The sequence below is a fragment of the Lycium barbarum genome, chromosome 1, assembly GCF_019175385.1.
Source record: "Lycium barbarum isolate Lr01 chromosome 1, ASM1917538v2, whole genome shotgun sequence".
Taxonomy (NCBI): Eukaryota; Viridiplantae; Streptophyta; class Magnoliopsida; order Solanales; family Solanaceae; genus Lycium; species Lycium barbarum.
Window position 1 is genome coordinate 4413251 of NC_083337.1, and position 21562 is coordinate 4434812.

Below are 21562 nucleotides of genomic sequence, written 5' to 3' on the forward strand. Positions count from 1 at the left end.
ATGAAACCTGATTATTTAAATGTGCTTGAAATACGACGCTCATCAATAGCTCGTTATTTTGCTCAAACACAAGAAGACATTGCTTCAGAGTATTTCTCATATATTTTGGTAATTCTTTCTGCTTCAGGAGTAAAGTTTCAGAGTTTTACTGCTTCGGGAGTAAAGTTTCAAGTTTTACCACTTCGGGAGTAAAGTTTAAAGGTTGACTAATTCAGGAGTAAATTTCTGAATTCTACTACTTTGGGAGTAGATTTCAGAGTTGTACTATTTTAGGAGTAGAATTAAAAACCTTACTACTTCTGGAGTAAAATACATAGGCTTACTACTTCTGGAGTAGAATTCAAAGTTTGCTACTCGTGGAGCAAAATTATGAGTTTAGTACTTCGGGAGAAAAGCATATAATATTCAGAATATTTCTTCTCAATTATTCTACCTCTTCTGGAGATGGATCATGATATTTTCACAATCAAATGCACGTTTATATTTATAGGCTTTACTACATATTATCACATTCACTTCAGGGAATGGATCTATATTTATAGCTTATATCAAAAGTTCTCATTCTTCAAAAATGGAACACAATCATCTGAACGTGCAGGTCTTAAGCATATCAAATTGTGATAGCTTAAAATTTCTTTTAAGATATTGCTACTTCAGGAGCAAATCAAAATATGCACACAATATAGATGACTTATCCTCAATATAATCACAATAAGACTATTAAAATATTACCACTTCGGGTGGTTATAAGCATAATTTAGTCTTAAAAAAAAAAAAAACTATGACTGTTTCACCACTTCAGGTGGTTAACGTGATTTTTTTTTTTCATAGTGAGCCTTAGTATCATATCTAGATATGAATTATATCGGCCAGTAAACACGATACTTTAATAACTAAATCTGGACAACTTAAGTAGCAGAAATGTTCTGCACCCGGTGTCAAGCTCCACATTTGAAGGTTATTAATTCTTTTGGCTAGAAACTCGTGCTGATAACGTGTTATAAAACTAAGCTAAAAGAGTAACAATAGTAAAGGATGAAAACAATAGAAATTGAGAGACAAGAGAGGAGAGATTTCTTATTCATCCAAATGTGTTCAAGTCACTTCAATATGAAAACTTATGCCTCTATTTATAGTGCTACATATAGGCATACAAAAGGGTAACAATAAACATCTCATTTAATATATGAGATAATGGAAGAACCATTAAGATGGTGGGAGATAATGGAAGAACCATTAAGATGGTGAAAGATAATGGAAGAGGCATTATATTTGTGTAGTGGACATTCATACTCCATATTTCATAACAAAAAGAATTATGTTGCACCGTTTTCCCCTAAAAGTCTGCAGTACCAAAAAACCCCATTGTGAGAAGTTTTTTTTGTCATTCACTGTAAATATGTGCCTTGACATGACTATTTTTCTCTTGCCAAATACCTAGAGACATGCTAGAAAATCTTTTTTTATCGCATTCAAAAGCATTAATTTGGTTCTCTTTCAACTAATTGAATAACAAACTGTAACCCTTAATTTGTTCTTTAATCAGCAAAAGCAAGATTACATTAACAATAGAGTATCAATATTGTGGCAAGGTACAATGGTACATCAAGAAATTGGTCTATTTTTGCATCGTGCAAAAAAAAACAAAAAAAAAACAAAAAAAAACATGTTATGGTTTACAAGCAAGATAAATAACATATTTTCCCTTGCATTGGAAGCCCGGCAATATTCCCAATTTCTAGTCCAACTCAATAGAGAACTTGTGACGAATAAATATGATTTGTGACTAAAACTACAAATCTTGATCCTTGTATCAAAAAATTGTTTAAAAATCACCTGTTCCAATAAAACAGCAAATCCATTTACGGCCATAAGGACAAATCCTTGCACGGGGGCTACGCTAATCTTCTCTGTATCATTCCAATTTTATCGGAAAAAAAAACTAAGAAATAAAAAGGGCCATATAAGGACAAACAAACCATGTTTCGAGCCGACGCTCTTACTAATCATGGGCATAGCCGTGACTCGTGAGATAAATCCTGGATTGCTTGCAACATTTGAAACTCACCATAACAAAGGAGGATAGAATTAAAATCATCTGATAGCCAAAATGAAAACAAACTTAACATATCCTGATATGCCAAATAACATCAACTCCCCAAAACTTTTCAACTCCTCTAAGAGTATTAAATGTTGGTCTACAAAATGCATAAAACACAAAAAACTTGCTGGGAGACGAACTGATCCAACAGTGGATTTCAACTTAAATGTTTGAAGATTTGTTAAGGATAACACCTTCATATTTGACCTGGAACCACTTCATTGCGTCATCCTTTGTTACCCTGTGCTGAATTCCAACTCGAGACTTGCACCTACGACGACGAGCAACACGGTATCCTGGGCGCTCTAGCACAACATAGAAATCCATACCATAGATACCGGTTGAAGGGTCATACCTATAAAACAGATAAAAGAATATGATGTCAAACGAATTAGTAACAACACAATCATTGTACAGGCATAAAGTATACAGAACTTGACAAATAATATCCTACACTCATTTAGTATGATGTAGGGCTGGCAAAATGGTTAAAAAAAAAAAAAGCAACTGTCCAATCCGACCCATTATATATGGGTTGGACAACTGACCATATAAAAATGGATCAAATATGGATATTATCCGCTAAAAATGAATATCCAGATGGATAATATGGATATCCATATTATCAATATCCATTTGTCCACTTATTATTTTCATGAGTTCTTGCTTTCTTGGAGTCTAAGCTTATTTTGGCTTTTAACTTGTGTTATCACCTAACGATTCCTGAAACCCATTTTTCATTCGTGTTAAATATGGGTGGGTTAGATATTTATCTGTATTTGTTTGGCCCGTTTTCAACCCGCCCATATTCGAAATCCAACCCGCCAGTTTTCCACTCCTAGTATGACATGAGAAACAATTAAACCTTGAACTTGAGGAAGACGCAACCCAAAAAAATCTTGAAGATGAATATCCGTAACCTATATGTTTAATGCAGCTCCAGCAACATGATTTAAAGCTTAATGAGCAGCACTTCTAACTAATTATGTAGAATGTGGAAATACTCCAAAAAAAGGTATAGTGAAAGTACTCCAAATAATGATATATAGTGAGAGTAACAGTATGCTTACTTAATTCCAAGATCGATGTGCTCCTGAATACCAAAACCAAAGCATCCAGTCTCACTGAAGTTTCTCCTCAACAACTCGTATTCCTTGACTTTCAATCCACTCTCAAGGAGTTGCATAGCTTTCTCTCCTCTGACAGTGACATAGCAAGCTATCTTCTCATTACGCCTGATTCCGAAGGATCGCACAGTATACCTAGCTGTCAAAGATAACAATACAAGCACCAGAGGAAACTAAACATCTTCAATGAAGAAATGAGGGATAACCATTTCATCAAGCAATGTAATAAAACAAATCATGGATTATTTTATTTGCCACTGCACAAGTGTATCAATGTATAAACAACACCAGATTATTTGAGTCTAGTAAAAGTCTAGATATTATTTAACTATTCCAACACACACAGTTGCTCTAATTCTTGCATATCTAGGTCAAGAAAATCATAATTAAACACACATACAACACTTAATTATCGGTTGCTTCATTCTTAAGTGTATCAATAAAATACATTTTCACCATGCGATCAACTACTACTATGCGTTGATCCCAAACAAGTTAGGTTGTGTTACATGAATCCTCCAATTCCATTCCGCCACATATGAGCCCATATTCACTATTCACATAGTGAAACAATGCTAGGTACTTCCAACGAACTGACATTTATTTATCAATCAGCTAAACCTCAAAATCCAATATCAGACAACTATAAGAATCCTATTGATTTCAGCTCTAGTCAGGTCCATTTACTTCCAATCAGTGGCGGAGCCACACTATGCCGAGGGTGTTCATCCGAACCACCCCGGCAGAAAAAAATACTATTTTTACAAGGTTAAAATTATTTTTTATGTATATATAGTAGATGTTGAACCCCTTAAGCTTCTTCATATGTTTATTTTTTTATATTTTGAACCCCTCGGCGGAAATCCTGGCTCCGCCACTGCTTCCAATACTAAAGAACTTTATGGAAATAGACCACATGTCCACAGTATACATCCAAGAAATCCCCATGTCAATGTTATTCAATAATTCCAAGAAGAAACTGACCCTTGGAGAAAACAGGGGATTGGCCGCTGAGTTGCTCCAGGACCTACAATTACGAAACGAACGCATAGCTGATTTCAGTTTTTACACATGACAACAATAACATCAAGTTGTATAGCAACATTAAACGCTATATAAGCAAGGAGAATGACCTTGGCCGCCCTGGTAAGTCTATCTCCGCTCTCACCGACGGAGATGTTCAGGACTAGCTTCTGAACCTTGATATCCCTCATTGGGTTGCTCAACTTCTTCTCTGACGCCTGTTCACATCAATCTTTGCATCACTAACTTATATATATATATAGGTGGTTTTAAGCACTTTTGTAGTGTTTGGGTAAAATAAAAAAGTGTGACAAAAATAAGCCAAAAGTCCATCCAAACGCGCTCTTACACATTGAGATTTGCACAAATCAATAAGTTCAAATTAGTCATTTAAATTTGCAGGAAAAATTGTTTCTTACATCATAAACACAAAATTAGTGGATGCACATTAGTTATCTAGATTTGCAGAAATTTAATTGAAAATTACACGTGGGACGTACCATTGGATTATAGTTGTGAGGAGCTGTTGCTGCAGAAGGAGGATGAAGAGGAAGCAAAGCGGCGGAGAAGGGTTTTGCCAAACTTTTAAAGCAATTCTAATTTGGGCCTCACTTGTTTCTTTGGTGAGATTTAGCCCGTTAAAATTTGGGCTTAAGCCACGGTTCTCTTTTTTATGGATGGACCTTTTTGGATTTGGGCTCATCTTATACTCCCTCGGGGGTAAAAAAACATATATATGTACATGGTAAGAGGGTATATTTACAGATCATGAGGATATTTTTCAGTTTACAAAATATACCAATAGACTTATTACAAAATCTATACGAATTAGGTAAATTAAAAAGAAACAAATAAAACACATTAAATAAGGTAAGAAAATCACTTTACTTATTTTATCCACTTTTCTCTCCTCATTCAAAATTTAGAGATATAGTTCCCTGATTTTTCCAACTTTTACTCGAAAATTCCATTATAATCTGTAATTTTTATGGACAAAGTTCATACACCAAAAAACATATATGTATAATTTTCGTATGCAATATGTATAACTGTATAGATTCTTATAATTTTTATATATGAAATATGCTTAAAAATTGTATGTGTATTTTGATTATTATAAGTACATATAAATTGTATAAAATCTAATCAAAGTATGGATAAATTTTGAGAAAAATATGTATAATAAACTTGTTCATACCCCAGAAAATAAATATATATTAATTTTTGTATGCAATATGTATAAATATATAAATTCGTTATAATTTCTATGTATGAAATATGTATAAAAGTTGTATGTATATTGTAATTATGATAAAGTACATATAAATTGTATAAAATCTTATCAAAGTATGTATAGATTATGAGAAAGTATATATATGTATAATAAGTTTTATGATTGATCCAAACCAAAATTTCATCCACATTTCATACACATATCAGTTTTCAACATTTTTAAGACTAATTGATATCGAATTTGTTCGCATTTCATACACATTGTGCCGCATATATCTAAAAAATGACATATAACAGACTCCATACACATTTCCTACATATATTAGCTTTCAACATTTTCTAAAACTATAGTTTATATAATTTATACAGATTTTCAAAACACACAATGATCATATATATCTCAAAACGATACAAATTAATTTTTATATACAATTAATACACAAGTTAGTAATCAAAAATACTTTGTAATACTGGTTTGAAAATTTATACTAGGAGGGAAGATGGATTTTAGGTATGAAAATGATGTCTATCATAGAGGGAGAGAGAGAGAGAGAGAGAAATATTTTTAAAAAGAAGAAGAAGTTGAATGGTAATTATTCTAGAATTAAGTCCACATTTAAAATCAGATTTTCTTCCTTAAAAAAAACCTAAAATCGTGGGTATCCCATTAAGCCCAAATCTGGTATACTTTGTAATTTTGTTGTTATGTTTTGTAAATAAAGAAAAGTATCCTTATGTTTTGTAATATAGAGTCTTAAATAGGTATTATTAGCTCATTTTCCCTTCAATTTATATGAACGTATTTCTTTATTAGTCAATGCCAAAAAAAATGAATTCTTTCTATATTTAGAAACGATTTACGTTTATGTATTGATTTATAACCACAGAAAATATATGTGGCTCATTTAACACAATAAGTTTAAAAGTCTTCTCTTCTTTCTTAAACTTCATACTCAGTTAAATAGGTTCATTTAAATTAAAACAAAGGGAGTATGAAGTATAGAGGGCAATTTGCGGGATTTTCCTTCGCTGGGGTGGTCTTTAATTTTTGGCCCTCAAAATGGTGGTCTTTAACTTTTGTCCTATTCTGCCTTAAAGCAGATTTTTCACATGGCCAGAATTTGCAAATTTCTGCCTTAAGGCAGAATTTGCATAAGGCCCAAATTCTGCTTGCATGGACAGCTTTAAGGCAGAATTTTGCAACTTCTGCCTTGCGATTTTTATTTTTTTACTGAGCTAGAGTTCGAACCCACAACCTCGGGGTATTAGGCTAAGGGCAAAAATTAAAGACCACCAATTTGAAGGGAAAAATTAAAGACCACCCCAAATGAAGGGCAATCCGCGCAAAAAAAAAGAAGTATAGAAGGGGGTCACTGGAACCAACTTTTTGTGCAGATTTCCCTTCATACAGACTGCTCTTTCATTTTTGCCCCTCAAATCGCTGGTCTTTAATTTTTACCTTATCTTTACTCTAGGAAAGGAATGTTTTCCACTACCATTGCTATTCATCAAAATATACTATCCAATTTTCTATAATTATCAATGTCAATGGTATAAATGAATATTTCTTTTTATTTTTTTGAGAAAAGACATCTTTTAACCCCTGAACTTGGCACGAAAACTCAGTTTGAAAACTAAACTTAACTTCTATTTATTTACCCCCCTTAACAACTTACGTTTTAATTATTTTCCCCCTCTAGTGGCCCAGACTAGGGCGCGTGTTTGACAGTGCCTGACCCGTGCGTTAATTAATTTTTGTTAACGTTTTTTTTTTTAATAAAATCGACGGGGGTAACGGTTATAATACCGTTCCCCCTTTCTAATCCCACCCGACCCACCACTCTTTAGAACCCTAAGTTCTTCTTCATCTTCATCACACCTTCAATCAGCCCCTTCTTCATTCATGAAATTCCTCTTGCTCACACCATTGCTCCTTCATATATGTATTTTTCCTCCACGAAATTTCTCCACCAAATTTCTCCTTCCAAATTTCTGTCCATAATCACTCTCTGTGGTAATTCAAAAATATTGTGGGTTCATAAATGTCTCAAGGTAGTTGTTCATCTCACGTAAAATGTAATTGTGGCACCATTGCAAAACACCTCACTTCATCGACTCCTAGTAATCCCGGACGGAAATTCTACAAATGTCCGAGGCCTAAGGGCAATTCTTGTGGATTTTGGGAATGGGAAGATGAATTGTTCCCTGAGATTCAGTGGAATAATGTTCAAAATTTGACGTCATCGTTAGATGCGGTCAAGATCGAAAGGGACAAATTGCAAAAAAAACATGTTATTACCAAAAGAGGTAAAAGAACAATTGAAAATATATAATACGACAACACTTACGAAATCGTATTTTTCGACGTATGATTTTGTCAATTCTTTGTCAAAACATGCGGCCATTTCCATGTCATCCATCTTAGATGAAGGCTGCCTCTTGAATATCACTATATTTGTTAAGAGTTATTTGAGTTGAGTGAAAGTGAGATGGAAAGCCTATTTATAATTGAGTTGAGTTATAGTGTTAGTGTGATCAAGTAGTTATTGATGTCTCAGATTCATTGGTTTTGACCATCACTCCCAAGTACCAATTACCATCATTTACTAACTCAGATTCAATGTGTTTGACTGCTCAAATCTGTATAATGCATTTACTTGCATCCATTCAATGTGTTTGACTGCTCAAATCTGTACACTGCTCAACGTACACTGCTCAACGTACACTGCTCAAATGTGTAAACACTGCTCTAATCTGTTTACTGCATTTAGTGTTATACACAACATTGCAGTCATAGCTGGGCAGCTTCTCTATGCATTTAATGTCATACACAACATTGCAAGACTGAACTGTCACAAAATCAGGAAATATACAGCAAATTTGCAGTCACAGCTGCTTAATATTGCAAGAATAGAATGTCAATACAGGGCAAAATTGCAGTCACAACTGCTTAATATGTTTCACATCTAATTGTTTCACAAAAACAACATTAAAACCTGCAGTCACTGCTGCATAACAGTCAGTACCAAAGTGTCACGACCCAGCCCTGTGGGCCGCGACTGGTGTCCTTCTGGGACACCCCAAACGAACTCACACCCAGACTATCGTAATCAGACTCGTCCAAACTCCACGTACGTTATTCGAACTCAACATCGTAATCGGACATCTACCGAACACTTATCCTAAGCAGTCGCCCGTACAGATCAGACAAATCACAAATCAGAAAGGAGGCGGAATGTACATCGCCAGATTTCACACACACATCAGAAGGGTGGCGGAATATACATCGCCCCCAAATGCATACACACACATACAAACTCAGAGGCCGACTTGGCCATAGTAGCGTACGGGCCGCTTAAGATCGCAAAACAGACTCACATGCAAACACACCGGACCCACGACCCACAAATTTGACTACAGGCCTCTAAACAAAACAGAACACAAGAACATAGGACGGGACAGGGCCCCGCCGTACCCACGCATCCAAATATACAGAATACAGACACAACCAAAAGATATGTACCGAAAGTAGGCTCCGGATCAAGGGGAGCTCTTCAACACAGCAGAATGAGTAGCCTAAACTGGAGGACCACCCAAACGAGCTTCTGTACCTGCGGGCATGAAACACAGCCCCCGAAGAAACGGGGGTCAGTACGGGAGAAGTACTGAGTATGCAAAGCAGAAGGTACAGAAATCACAAACACAGCTGGAGTCAGAAAGAACAAACACACCAACATCGCAAACAAAGCAACCCTGTGCGGGAGACGAATGTACAAATGCAAATCAAATCATGTATAGGGTTTAGGAACGTGGTCACCCCCCGACGCTGGTGCCACAACACATCATAACTCCAGAAGTTTACAAATCCCCGTACAATCTCCAGACACATCGTATCACACACACATCATATCATCAGAACATATCAAATGCCATATCACATCATAACTCCATAAACGGTAACCGGCCCTATGGCGAGGCCTCGGAAACCGTAACACATCATAACTCCCGAATATATTATAGCGCGCACGATCACAAAGTCGGCCCGGGTACCGACGAACGAAGTCATAGCAGACAGCACGAATAGAGTAGTGCAGAAACCATATGCATATCAAAAATAATTTGTCGGACTCAACATATAGTTTACGTAGAGGTATATACTGACGCCCGAAGGCTCGGAGTAGGAATCAGACTGATCAAAGTATGCGTATAAAAGTTACGAAGTTCCAAACTGCCAAATTCGCAAGAAAAACTGTTCATAAGTCATTTTCCAAAAATCTCACATCATTCAAAGTGCAGAACGTACATTAATGGCATAGGAAGTTTCAAACACATCTTTGGGTCATAAACAGACGGTTGCGGATCATAACGGACACAAACGAATCAAACAAACCGAATAAGGGGAGCCTCGGGGCTCGCGGGCCCACCTCGAGTCAAATTGAGGCGGCGGACACAAATCACAGACTCTCGGCTCCATAGAGCCATCTACGAAAGTTTCGAAGAGTTTCGGACACAACAGCACAAGTTATGGGGGTACGAACTTTCTTTTAACCAAATGCAACAAAAGAGGTCAATTGCGCTGAGTGAATAGTGCTCGAACTTGAGCTTCGATTTCCAAGAGTAGGATTATTCCCGAGGGGCCGATCTTAACCTAGTAGGACTAGGACATGCCAAAAAGAATGATAGGTAGGCTTTACATACCTGGTTGGCGCCTTACGCTCCTCAAATCGCAATTCCCGTTTCGTCCAGAAACTGCAAATGGTCACTTTTACCAGTTACTATTCATGAGGATTAACATTTTCGTCTTTGGGCTATATTTGGCTACCGAAATTTCGGCAGCACTTCCCCTATAAATCTAACACCCCGAGACTTAGCTCGGCTCAAAATATAACAACATCAACAGCCCAAACATCATTACACAATACGAATCACAATCAAACACACTAACTTCACAATTGCACTTTATTTCATAAGTTGGTAATCCTATTTCCAAACTTCACAATTTCAACTCATAGCCACATTATTGTATTCATTCATTCAAGATTATTCCACTACATAACAAACAAGTTCCAAACAACATACAAACATCCCCAAAATTCACTACTTTCCAATTTTCATTCAAAACACCAAAAGTTACGACGAACGTTCTAACTTGCGTCGTTTCATTCCAAACTCATTATCATCAACCATAAATCATATTTAAAGTCTTTAGTATCATATATATACTATGATATACACATATATACCAAGGATATACACTTTCCGATAACGTCCAAAATTATTTTCTAACACCAACTCAATTCCTTAATCAATCCTTTACAACATAATGACCACAACAACACATCATTCAAGCTAAACAAGATCAAATTCTTATGCCTTAAACCTTATAAAGCTCACGGCCCAACACACTCTTTTTGCACACACATGCCAAGCACAAACACAACACCATTCCAAAATCTTCATGCTAATTCAATCACTAACACATATGTACCCATTTCATAACATAAAAACATTGAAATCTTACCTTAATCTTAAGATCCCGATTTGCCGCAAACGAGCACCTTACGCCAAACTAATTGTACCCCGTTGAAGAGGGGCTCGAGTACTTCATAATACGTTAAGGACAAGGATTTTTGGATCACCACAAAGCTAGCAAATTTTTTTTTTCTTTCCCTATACCCTTCGGCCGAGAGCCATTTTTTTCTTGTTCTTGAATTTTTTTCTTTTGTTCTAGATAATTATCCATTACAATGTGATATATATCCACTTATAGGTCATGTGCATAGCACATGACCTTAATGGAATGGGCTTGGGCTTGCCCCCCCCTTTGGCCGGCCACTTTCCTTCCTTTGGGCCTCAATTTTTGTATTCCATTTTCTTAGCCCAATGCATAAAATGTCCCGTTTTGTAATTCCCGAAACTAATTTCTAAAATTCCAAATTCACCCTCGGCCTTCCCCGAGGTCTTGACATTAATAGTTTCATAATCAACACGAGCATAGCGACTTAAACCAAAATTATTTCCTCAATACACACAAGTCTTATTTATCTCTTGATTTCCCGTTATACGAAAATACGGGACATAACATTCTCCCCCCCTTAAAAACATTCGTCCTCGAATGTTGAATCGAACTCATGGGTGTCATACTACTCCGGGAGGGTTCTCTTGATACTTGTCCTTTATTGATTTCTCCGACATATCTTCTTTACCAATACTAGGGTAGATTTTTCACGTCACCGACTCAAATACCTCCATAATACATTTTCTCATACTCTACGTAATCACCGAACTCTGCACTATATTCTTGTAAGGGACGGACGCTTTCCAGATATCATCGCCAATATCATCTTCTTTTCACACTCCTGAGTTTCCTTACCACATCGTCGTAATCTCACTTTACTTCATATCAGACACTTCATGCCCAACAGACTCAGAACTAAAACCGAACGGATTCATAATCGGAAGCAGACATACTCAACGATGGCGGACGGATTCGTAGTCAACATCGAAGGTACGGAAGCATATCAGACACATCTGAGATCGGAGTCAGACGTACAAAGGAGTATCGGACGAATTCGTAAGCAGAATCAAACACACGAAGGTATACCAAACAGATTCACAATCGAAGTCAGACGTACGGACTCATATCGGACAGATCCGAAATCAGAATCAAATATACAGGATTGTTTCATACAAAGTCGTGACCAGTCAAACCGAAGTGTATCGAACACACACGCGGTCAAAATCAAACGCACCGAAGCATATCAGATGAATTTATATCCAGAGTCAGACCCACAGAGGTGTGCCAGACCGAAACGGATTCCGAATCAAACGCACAAAAGGTTCATCGAACAAGAACGTAGTCGAACTCAGAAATATAGAGGCGTACTAGGTAGAGCCTCATCGGAATCGGAAGTGCAGAAGCACCACAGATGGGATGTCAATTTAGAATCAAATCATTCATATTAAGGCTCCAATAATTCATGAGAATTCCCCTTGATTTGCAACTCACTCACCAAGTCGTCACACAATTTACCTTGCGTCTTACGTACCAACTCCTTCAAAGATTCCAATTACTCACACTGCTTATCTTTTATTTATCACTACATTAGTTTCCGGGGCTCGGCTCTTAGACCTCATAGGCAGCAAATGAGAATCATACACACATACACATACACATACACATACACACGTTTACTCACACCTTACTGGCGAACATCTCTGACTATTATTCAAATTCGTTCAATTTTCCAAGAGGTATTGTACCCTTTCCTCTTTGCCCATTTAGTCCGCCTCGTTCCGCGCGACTCTCGAAAGGGCACTAATTATTCCACACCCAGTCTATTTACCTTTTGGTTACTTCAAATTTTCATTTATTTTGATCACACTCTTACTCATGAAAAACTTTACATTACTTCCCAGGGGGTCACCCATCCCAGAATTGCTCTGGCTTGAGCACGCTTAACCCTGAAACTTGCACGCATTTTGATACGTTAGGGCTGATATAATTCCGCCAATTGCCTCGCACGACCTTTGTCACGTAATTTTAGGCCAAACGGGGTCTTAGCAAATTTTTCGGAAATTTTTCGTAGCGGGTCCCACTCTGTCCCAAAGAGGTCGTTTGCTTTTCTGGCTGTGTGGTCTATCGTTCTACCCTTCCAACTCCCATATATTTTCCTCACACATGTACAGATAACTGCCTCGGATATTTTCATTAATTCAGATTCTTACCCTACCTTTACTGACACACACAAAAAGAATATCGCATAATACTGAGGTACAAACCTATCATTGCACATATTTATTCAGAAAAGGGTTAGTAATATACCTGGGTCTGTGTCTGGGGGTGCCTCTGGGTCCCGACGACCAGTCAAAGCATAGATGCGGTTCGAGGGACCGCTAGAACCTGAACCCCCACCACGGCCTCTACCGCGGCCCGCTGGTGCTAGCATACCTCGCCCCGTAGAGCGCGTGGCCGGAGATGTAGATGACGAACCAGCAGCGGACCTCATCGGCGGTGCTGTGCTACCGGAACCACCTGCCCACGGGCAATCCCGCATGATATGGCCCTGGCGGCCGCAAGCAAAACAGGCCCCCGTGGCCCTAAAGCACTCACCCGGGTGCGATCTTCCACAGTACGAACACTGGGGTATGGGTGGCCTAGACTGACTGGGACCCCTACTCGCCTGAGGACCTGGGGCTCTGGAACTCTGGTCTGCCCTGGACGGTCCTGCTCCATCAAACCTCTTACCAACAGACTGGGTGTCCCGGCCTGACGGAGGAAAGTACCCGCTGGGCTGATACTGAGGCTGCCCGCTCCGAGAATCTCCAGAATACCCCGCTGATCTGGCTCTCTTGGGCCGTCTCCCATCATACTCTCGGCTGGGCCGATCTGCTCGGTGCCGGTTCTCCATCCCCTGGGCGTAGGCCTGTAGACGGGCAATGTCCATATCTGTCTGCAATGACACCGCCATACACCCGTCAATCAAGTAACAATCCAGCCCCATAACATATCTATGCATCCGATCTGTCATATCTGCCACCACGGCAGGGGCATACCGGGCCAGGGAATCAAACTCCAAATTATATTCACGGACGCTCCGACCCCTCTGCTGCAGATGCAAAAACCGATCAGCTCGCTCCCGTCGTAACTCTGGGGGCAGAAAGTGGCGGGTGAAAGCAGTCACAAACTGATCCCACATAGCTGGAGGAGCACCCTCACCCCGGGATAGCTCCCAAGTCTCATACCAATGCGCGGCAACATCCCGAAGCCTATGCGAAGCCAGCTCAACCGACTCGGTCTCTGACGCCCTGACCAAGTCTAATGCACGCCGCATGCCCCGAATGAAGTCATGGGGGTCCTCGTCGGGCTTAGACCCGAAAAACTCTGGAGGGCCGCATAACAAGAACTCCCGAACTCTCAGGCTTTCCCGCCTGTCCTCATCATCATCGTCCCTCCGCCCGCGCCTGCGAGCCTGTCCGGCTACAATCGTGGTCAACAACTGCACAGCCTCCCTCAGGGTCCTATCCTCCGCCCCTGGCTGAGAAGCTGGAGTCTCAGGAGCGGGTACACGGACCTCTGGAGCTGCTGAAGGTCCCGCTCCAGGCTGTACTAACGGGGGTGTAGCAGACCCCTCAGAATGAGGTGTAACCTCAGGCAAATCATAAACACGAGCCCGAGTAGCCCGTTGTGCCTGACTGGTCTCTCCCACCTTCGCCTTGCCCTTCTGGGCTGCCGTTGCCTTCTTCGGAGGCATCACTGCAAACACAACAACGGGTCAGATCAGAATGACCCTAATAACACAGCTCTATCGCACGATCTAAGATTCCAAAGAAAGGGCAACACAACATCCTAGATGTCCTGTAGCTCCCTGTTTATAGATGTGGTGCACAACACATCGATAAACAAGACTCTACTAGACACGGCCTGTAGACATTCCGAGGACAAACCGCTCTGATACCACTTTTGTCACGACCCAGCCCTGTGGGCCGCGACTGGTGTCCTTCTGGGACACCCCAAACGAACTCACACCCAGACTATCGTAATCAGACTCGTCCAAACTCCACGTACGTTATTCGAACTCAACATCGTAATCGGACATCTACCGAACACTTATCCTAAGCAGTCGCCCGTACAGATCAGACAAATCACAAATCAGAAAGGAGGCGGAATGTACATCGCCAGATTTCACACACACATCAGAAGGGTGGCGGAATATACATCGCCCCCAAATGCATACACACACATACAAACTCAGAGGCCGACTTGGCCATAGTAGCGTACGGGCCGCTTAAGATCGCAAAACAGACTCACATGCAAACACACCGGACCCACGACCCACAAATTTGACTACAGGCCTCTAAACAAAACAGAACACAAGAACATAGGACGGGACAGGGCCCCGCCGTACCCACGCATCCAAATATACAGAATACAGACACAACCAAAAGATATGTACCGAAAGTAGGCTCCGGATCAAGGGGAGCTCTTCAACACAGCAGAATGAGTAGCCTAAACTGGAGGACCACCCAAACGAGCTTCTGTACCTGCGGGCATGAAACACAGCCCCCGAAGAAACGGGGGTCAGTACGGGAGAAGTACTGAGTATGCAAAGCAGAAGGTACAGAAATCACAAACACAGCTGGAGTCAGAAAGAACAAACACACCAACATCGCAAACAAAGCAACCCTGTGCGGGAGACGAATGTACAAATGCAAATCAAATCATGTATAGGGTTTAGGAACGTGGTCACCCCCCGACGCTGGTGCCACAACACATCATAACTCCAGAAGTTTACAAATCCCCGTACAATCTCCAGACACATCGTATCACACACACATCATATCATCAGAACATATCAAATGCCATATCACATCATAACTCCATAAACGGTAACCGGCCCTATGGCGAGGCCTCGGAAACCGTAACACATCATAACTCCCGAATATATTATAGCGCGCACGATCACAAAGTCGGCCCGGGTACCGACGAACGAAGTCATAGCAGACAGCACGAATAGAGTAGTGCAGAAACCATATGCATATCAAAAATAATTTGTCGGACTCAACATATAGTTTACGTAGAGGTATATACTGACGCCCGAAGGCTCGGAGTAGGAATCAGACTGATCAAAGTATGCGTATAAAAGTTACGAAGTTCCAAACTGCCAAATTCGCAAGAAAAACTGTTCATAAGTCATTTTCCAAAAATCTCACATCATTCAAAGTGCAGAACGTACATTAATGGCATAGGAAGTTTCAAACACATCTTTGGGTCATAAACAGACGGTTGCGGATCATAACGGACACAAACGAATCAAACAAACCGAATAAGGGGAGCCTCGGGGCTCGCGGGCCCACCTCGAGTCAAATTGAGGCGGCGGACACAAATCACAGACTCTCGGCTCCATAGAGCCATCTACGAAAGTTTCGAAGAGTTTCGGACACAACAGCACAAGTTATGGGGGTACGAACTTTCTTTTAACCAAATGCAACAAAAGAGGTCAATTGCGCTGAGTGAATAGTGCTCGAACTTGAGCTTCGATTTCCAAGAGTAGGATTATTCCCGAGGGGCCGATCTTAACCTAGTAGGACTAGGACATGCCAAAAAGAATGATAGGTAGGCTTTACATACCTGGTTGGCGCCTTACGCTCCTCAAATCGCAATTCCCGTTTCGTCCAGAAACTGCAAATGGTCACTTTTACCAGTTACTATTCATGAGGATTAACATTTTCGTCTTTGGGCTATATTTGGCTACCGAAATTTCGGCAGCACTTCCCCTATAAATCTAACACCCCGAGACTTAGCTCGGCTCAAAATATAACAACATCAACAGCCCAAACATCATTACACAATACGAATCACAATCAAACACACTAACTTCACAATTGCACTTTATTTCATAAGTTGGTAATCCTATTTCCAAACTTCACAATTTCAACTCATAGCCACATTATTGTATTCATTCATTCAAGATTATTCCACTACATAACAAACAAGTTCCAAACAACATACAAACATCCCCAAAATTCACTACTTTCCAATTTTCATTCAAAACACCAAAAGTTACGACGAACGTTCTAACTTGCGTCGTTTCATTCCAAACTCATTATCATCAACCATAAATCATATTTAAAGTCTTTAGTATCATATATATACTATGATATACACATATATACCAAGGATATACACTTTCCGATAACGTCCAAAATTATTTTCTAACACCAACTCAATTCCTTAATCAATCCTTTACAACATAATGACCACAACAACACATCATTCAAGCTAAACAAGATCAAATTCTTATGCCTTAAACCTTATAAAGCTCACGGCCCAACACACTCTTTTTGCACACACATGCCAAGCACAAACACAACACCATTCCAAAATCTTCATGCTAATTCAATCACTAACACATATGTACCCATTTCATAACATAAAAACATTGAAATCTTACCTTAATCTTAAGATCCCGATTTGCCGCAAACGAGCACCTTACGCCAAACTAATTGTACCCCGTTGAAGAGGGGCTCGAGTACTTCATAATACGTTAAGGACAAGGATTTTTGGATCACCACAAAGCTAGCAAATTTTTTTTTTCTTTCCCTATACCCTTCGGCCGAGAGCCATTTTTTTCTTGTTCTTGAATTTTTTTCTTTTGTTCTAGATAATTATCCATTACAATGTGATATATATCCACTTATAGGTCATGTGCATAGCACATGACCTTAATGGAATGGGCTTGGGCTTGCCCCCCCCTTTGGCCGGCCACTTTCCTTCCTTTGGGCCTCAATTTTTGTATTCCATTTTCTTAGCCCAATGCATAAAATGTCCCGTTTTGTAATTCCCGAAACTAATTTCTAAAATTCCAAATTCACCCTCGGCCTTCCCCGAGGTCTTGACATTAATAGTTTCATAATCAACACGAGCATAGCGACTTAAACCAAAATTATTTCCTCAATACACACAAGTCTTATTTATCTCTTGATTTCCCGTTATACGAAAATACGGGACATAACACAAAGACATACACATACAGGACTAAACTAATTCAACTTCATTTTTCCATTTCATTTCTGGGCAGTTGATGAACTTGTTTGACTTAAAGAGTTCAACTCAGCAGCTTTGGCCCTTGTTTTCATTCTCTTTTGTCCACTCATTTGTTGAAGACCTTGTTGTGTTATAGCTGGACTCCTTTTCCATTTTAGTCCTCCTGGTCTTGGTTTGTGATGTCCAAAACTATCAGTGACTACTGCTGAATTCATAAGCATGGTTGCAGACTGATTTTCCATTCCATGCTGCATTAATAAAAATAGATCTCCATTAAGCTAGATTGTTTGCAGTAAATGGTTAATGAGGTTGCAAACTTACATTGACAATTTTGAAACCACTTTAGGTCTGAAGCACTCCTATTCCCACAACTCTTGGCCTCTTAAAGGGTGCCCCTCTTCCAGTAACTCCTCAGATTCACTCTCATTTTTTAAGTCAGAATGATTATCATCATCAGCTGCAGTAGCAGCTGAAGTCCCACCCAAAGGTTCATCAAGACCAGCAGCCTCTTCAAACCCTAAGCCTTCACTACCCCTAAATGTTTGACTACCCTCACCTGCCCCAACCTTTTCATTTATATCTTCACATGTGGGGTTATCAAAAGCAGTAAAAGATTCCCCACCCACAGGGGTAATAGGTGGAAGAGCAGGGGGGACCACAATAGGTTCCTCAACAAGATGAGTCACAAAAATTACAACAATATCATCGTTTTTTAATTGAGGTGCAATACCAATAATGTCCCTATCACTTTTAACTTCTACTACAAATCGACATTTAGGTGGTCTAATATATACACAACAAGATGAAACATTATAACTGATTTCTTTAACATAGTAAACAAGCTCAAAATAAGAGAATTTATCAAGATCAACATCAAAATAACTGTCATACTACCTCCAACATACTTAATACGAAGGGTTTTTTTCTAAATTACCTCCGTGGTTAAACCTCAAAGTCACAAACACATCGTCCATTTTCTTCACAAAACCTAAAATTAAAAACAAATGAAAAATTACAAGATTCAGTTACCATTTACACAAAAAAAAACGAAGTTAAAGATAAATTTTTTGCAATCGAAAAACAGTAAAATCGAAATCTAGACAAACCCTAACGAGAACAACAAGAATTTTGTACCTTTGTGACTAACTAATCTTCAATATCACTCAGAAACGACAAGATTTACGTATATTTTGGGTTTTTAACTTTGCAATGATCGGTTTGTGTAGCGTGGAGGTTTGGATCTATAGCGGAAAGGGGAAAAAGTGACGATTGGAACCATCGTTGGGTCTTTTGTTTGGGATGAGTCGGGTTAATTGGGGCTAGGTCAGGTTTTTCATGTGGGGACGGGTAAAATTAAGTTGGGGAATTAAATAATGACGTGGATCAATTAGCTCGCGCGTGTCTAACACTACCCAACCCTCAACTAGTCTGGGCCACTAAAGGGGAAAAATAATTAAAACGTAAGTTGTTAAGGGGGGTAAATAAATAGAAGTTAAGTTTAGTTTCCAAACTGAGTTTTCGTGCCAAGTTCAGGGGTTAAAAGATGTCTTTTCTCTATTTTTTTTTTAATAAAAAGGTAAGAAGAAATCAAGGCCAGGAACCCATATGTTACCACCTCATTGCTTCCTTCTTTGCTTATCTCAAGTAGTCCCTCAAAGCAATGAATGCACTAAAAAACACGTTATAGCATGAAAGAAGGTTTCCCTGCCTCTCATTTAATGAAAAATTTTGGGCTAAAGTATCCTTATTCGCTAGTCTACAAAACTAGAGATTCTAGGTTCGATCCCCAACAGAATCGAAAAAATATTTCCCAAGGCAAAGTTTGTCTTATCTGGCATAAGTTGTGTAGTAACTAATTCGCTCAGCATAAATTTATAGAAGTTTTGTCTTGTCCGGCATAAGTTCGGTAGAAATGAAGTTATGCAGGATAACTTAATTTCTACAGAACTTATACCGGACAAAGCATAAGTTCTTTTTTTATTTTTTGGATATCAGGGGTATTTTCGGCCCTTTTTTTGGTACTTAAAGTGTTAAAGGGCAAAAATTAAAGATCACCCCAAGATAGGGCCATTCGTGTAAATTGCTTGCCCCATTGGCACGTTTGTCCCTATTTTGTGCTGGTCTTTAATTTTTGCTCCTCAAGTCAAACAATTTTTTCGCATGTCCCACGAGCCATAAGTTTGATTTTGAGAGGCAAAAATTACAAACCAACCCATTTATAGGGCAAAAATTAAAGACCAGTCCATTTGAAGGGAAAACCGTGCAATTTCTTCTTTGTAGTATGGCAGGTAGAAATTTCACAAGACAGTCCGCTTTGACACTGTCATTTAACATGTATCCACCTTTTTAAAAAATTTGCACATGTATTCATTTCGGAAATGTGGTGTTTTAAGTTAGGCTTGACAAAACCAAACTCCAAACAAAATGTTTGAACTTACATATGAGTGAAATTAATCCATTTCGTCCTTTAGATCAGGAAAAAATGGTTGGCCTTCAGTCATTTTTGCCTGAACTTCAGCTTTATATGATTGATGTTTAGTCATTTTCGCCTGACTTATTCCATTTTTGCTAGAACTTCAGTCATATATGCATGTGCTTGGGACAAGTCAGGCAAAAATAACTGAACTTCTGTCACACATCACATACATTGGAACGTACGGAGTAATAATCTGAGCCACGAATGCAATTGGAATAATCAGGACGTTGTGGAAATTCATGTTGCGCAGTTGAGAATATTACTTTGTTAGTTCTTTTTTCTCCTTCGTGCTCATCAAAAAGTTCGGTTCACTTATCGATTCACGTATGTCATCCTTGCGAGAGAACCATATTAACCTTCTCTATATTGTCTCCATCTTATCGATTTGTGTGTCATCCTTGCGAGAGAACCATATTAATCTTTTCTATATTGTCTCAATCTTTTCGTCTTATCGGATGTAGCCGAAGGGACTTTCCTTCATGCTTTACTTAAATGGATAGTTGGATCCTTTATTGAATGCACTCGTTAGAATAGAAAGAAAATTGAAAGAGCAACTTTATATTAACAAAAAGAGCCAAAATTATCCTACTCGTCATAGTTTGCACAGACTTTAAAGCTCTAGAGCCAATAAAAGGATCACAGATATTTTATGTCCATTGAGCAAAAATCAGTATGTGCTTATTGGTGGTTGTGGGGGGGCTGCATGGACGAATCTATACCACTAAGTTATAAGTTACAGGTTTGGCAAAACTCAGTAACTTTGATCTAAACTCTATATTGTGTTAAGAAATCCATTAATATCTTAAACTAATCTAATCTCGAATCCAATTGTTATCATGTTCTAGAATCCAAAACACATAAAACTTAAAATTATGAATCCACCTCTGACGCATGCAATGGATGTTTGAGCTTGATGCAAATGGCTAAGAAATATCGCCTACTTATGTCTCGATATGGTTAGCAACATTGAGGTTGTGTGAGGGGTATGTGTGTGAATTCCTAAAGAGGGTGTATCTATATCGAATGCATGGATACATCTAAGAGATGATTTTTAA

General features: G+C 39.1%; 1 protein-coding gene and 1 non-coding gene across 2 annotated transcripts; both read right to left on the minus strand.

Moving 5' to 3' along the window:
- Nucleotides 1-1846: 1846 nt before the first annotated feature.
- Nucleotides 1847-1952, minus strand: LOC132618589 (U6 spliceosomal RNA). Its single transcript, XR_009574199.1, has one exon. It is a non-coding gene; the product is annotated as a U6 spliceosomal RNA (small nuclear RNA).
- A 92-nt stretch (nucleotides 1953-2044) lies between these two features.
- LOC132629901 (large ribosomal subunit protein uL5z) lies at nucleotides 2045-4896 on the minus strand. Its single transcript, XM_060345315.1, has 5 exons — nucleotides 4752-4896; nucleotides 4362-4469; nucleotides 4213-4255; nucleotides 3172-3367; nucleotides 2045-2456 (listed from the first exon to the last, which is right to left on the minus strand). The coding sequence occupies exons 1-5, from the start codon at nucleotides 4752-4754 to the stop codon at nucleotides 2264-2266; spliced, it is 543 nt and encodes a 180-aa protein (XP_060201298.1). The 5' UTR covers nucleotides 4755-4896; the 3' UTR covers nucleotides 2045-2263.
- Nucleotides 4897-21562: the final 16666 nt, after the last annotated feature.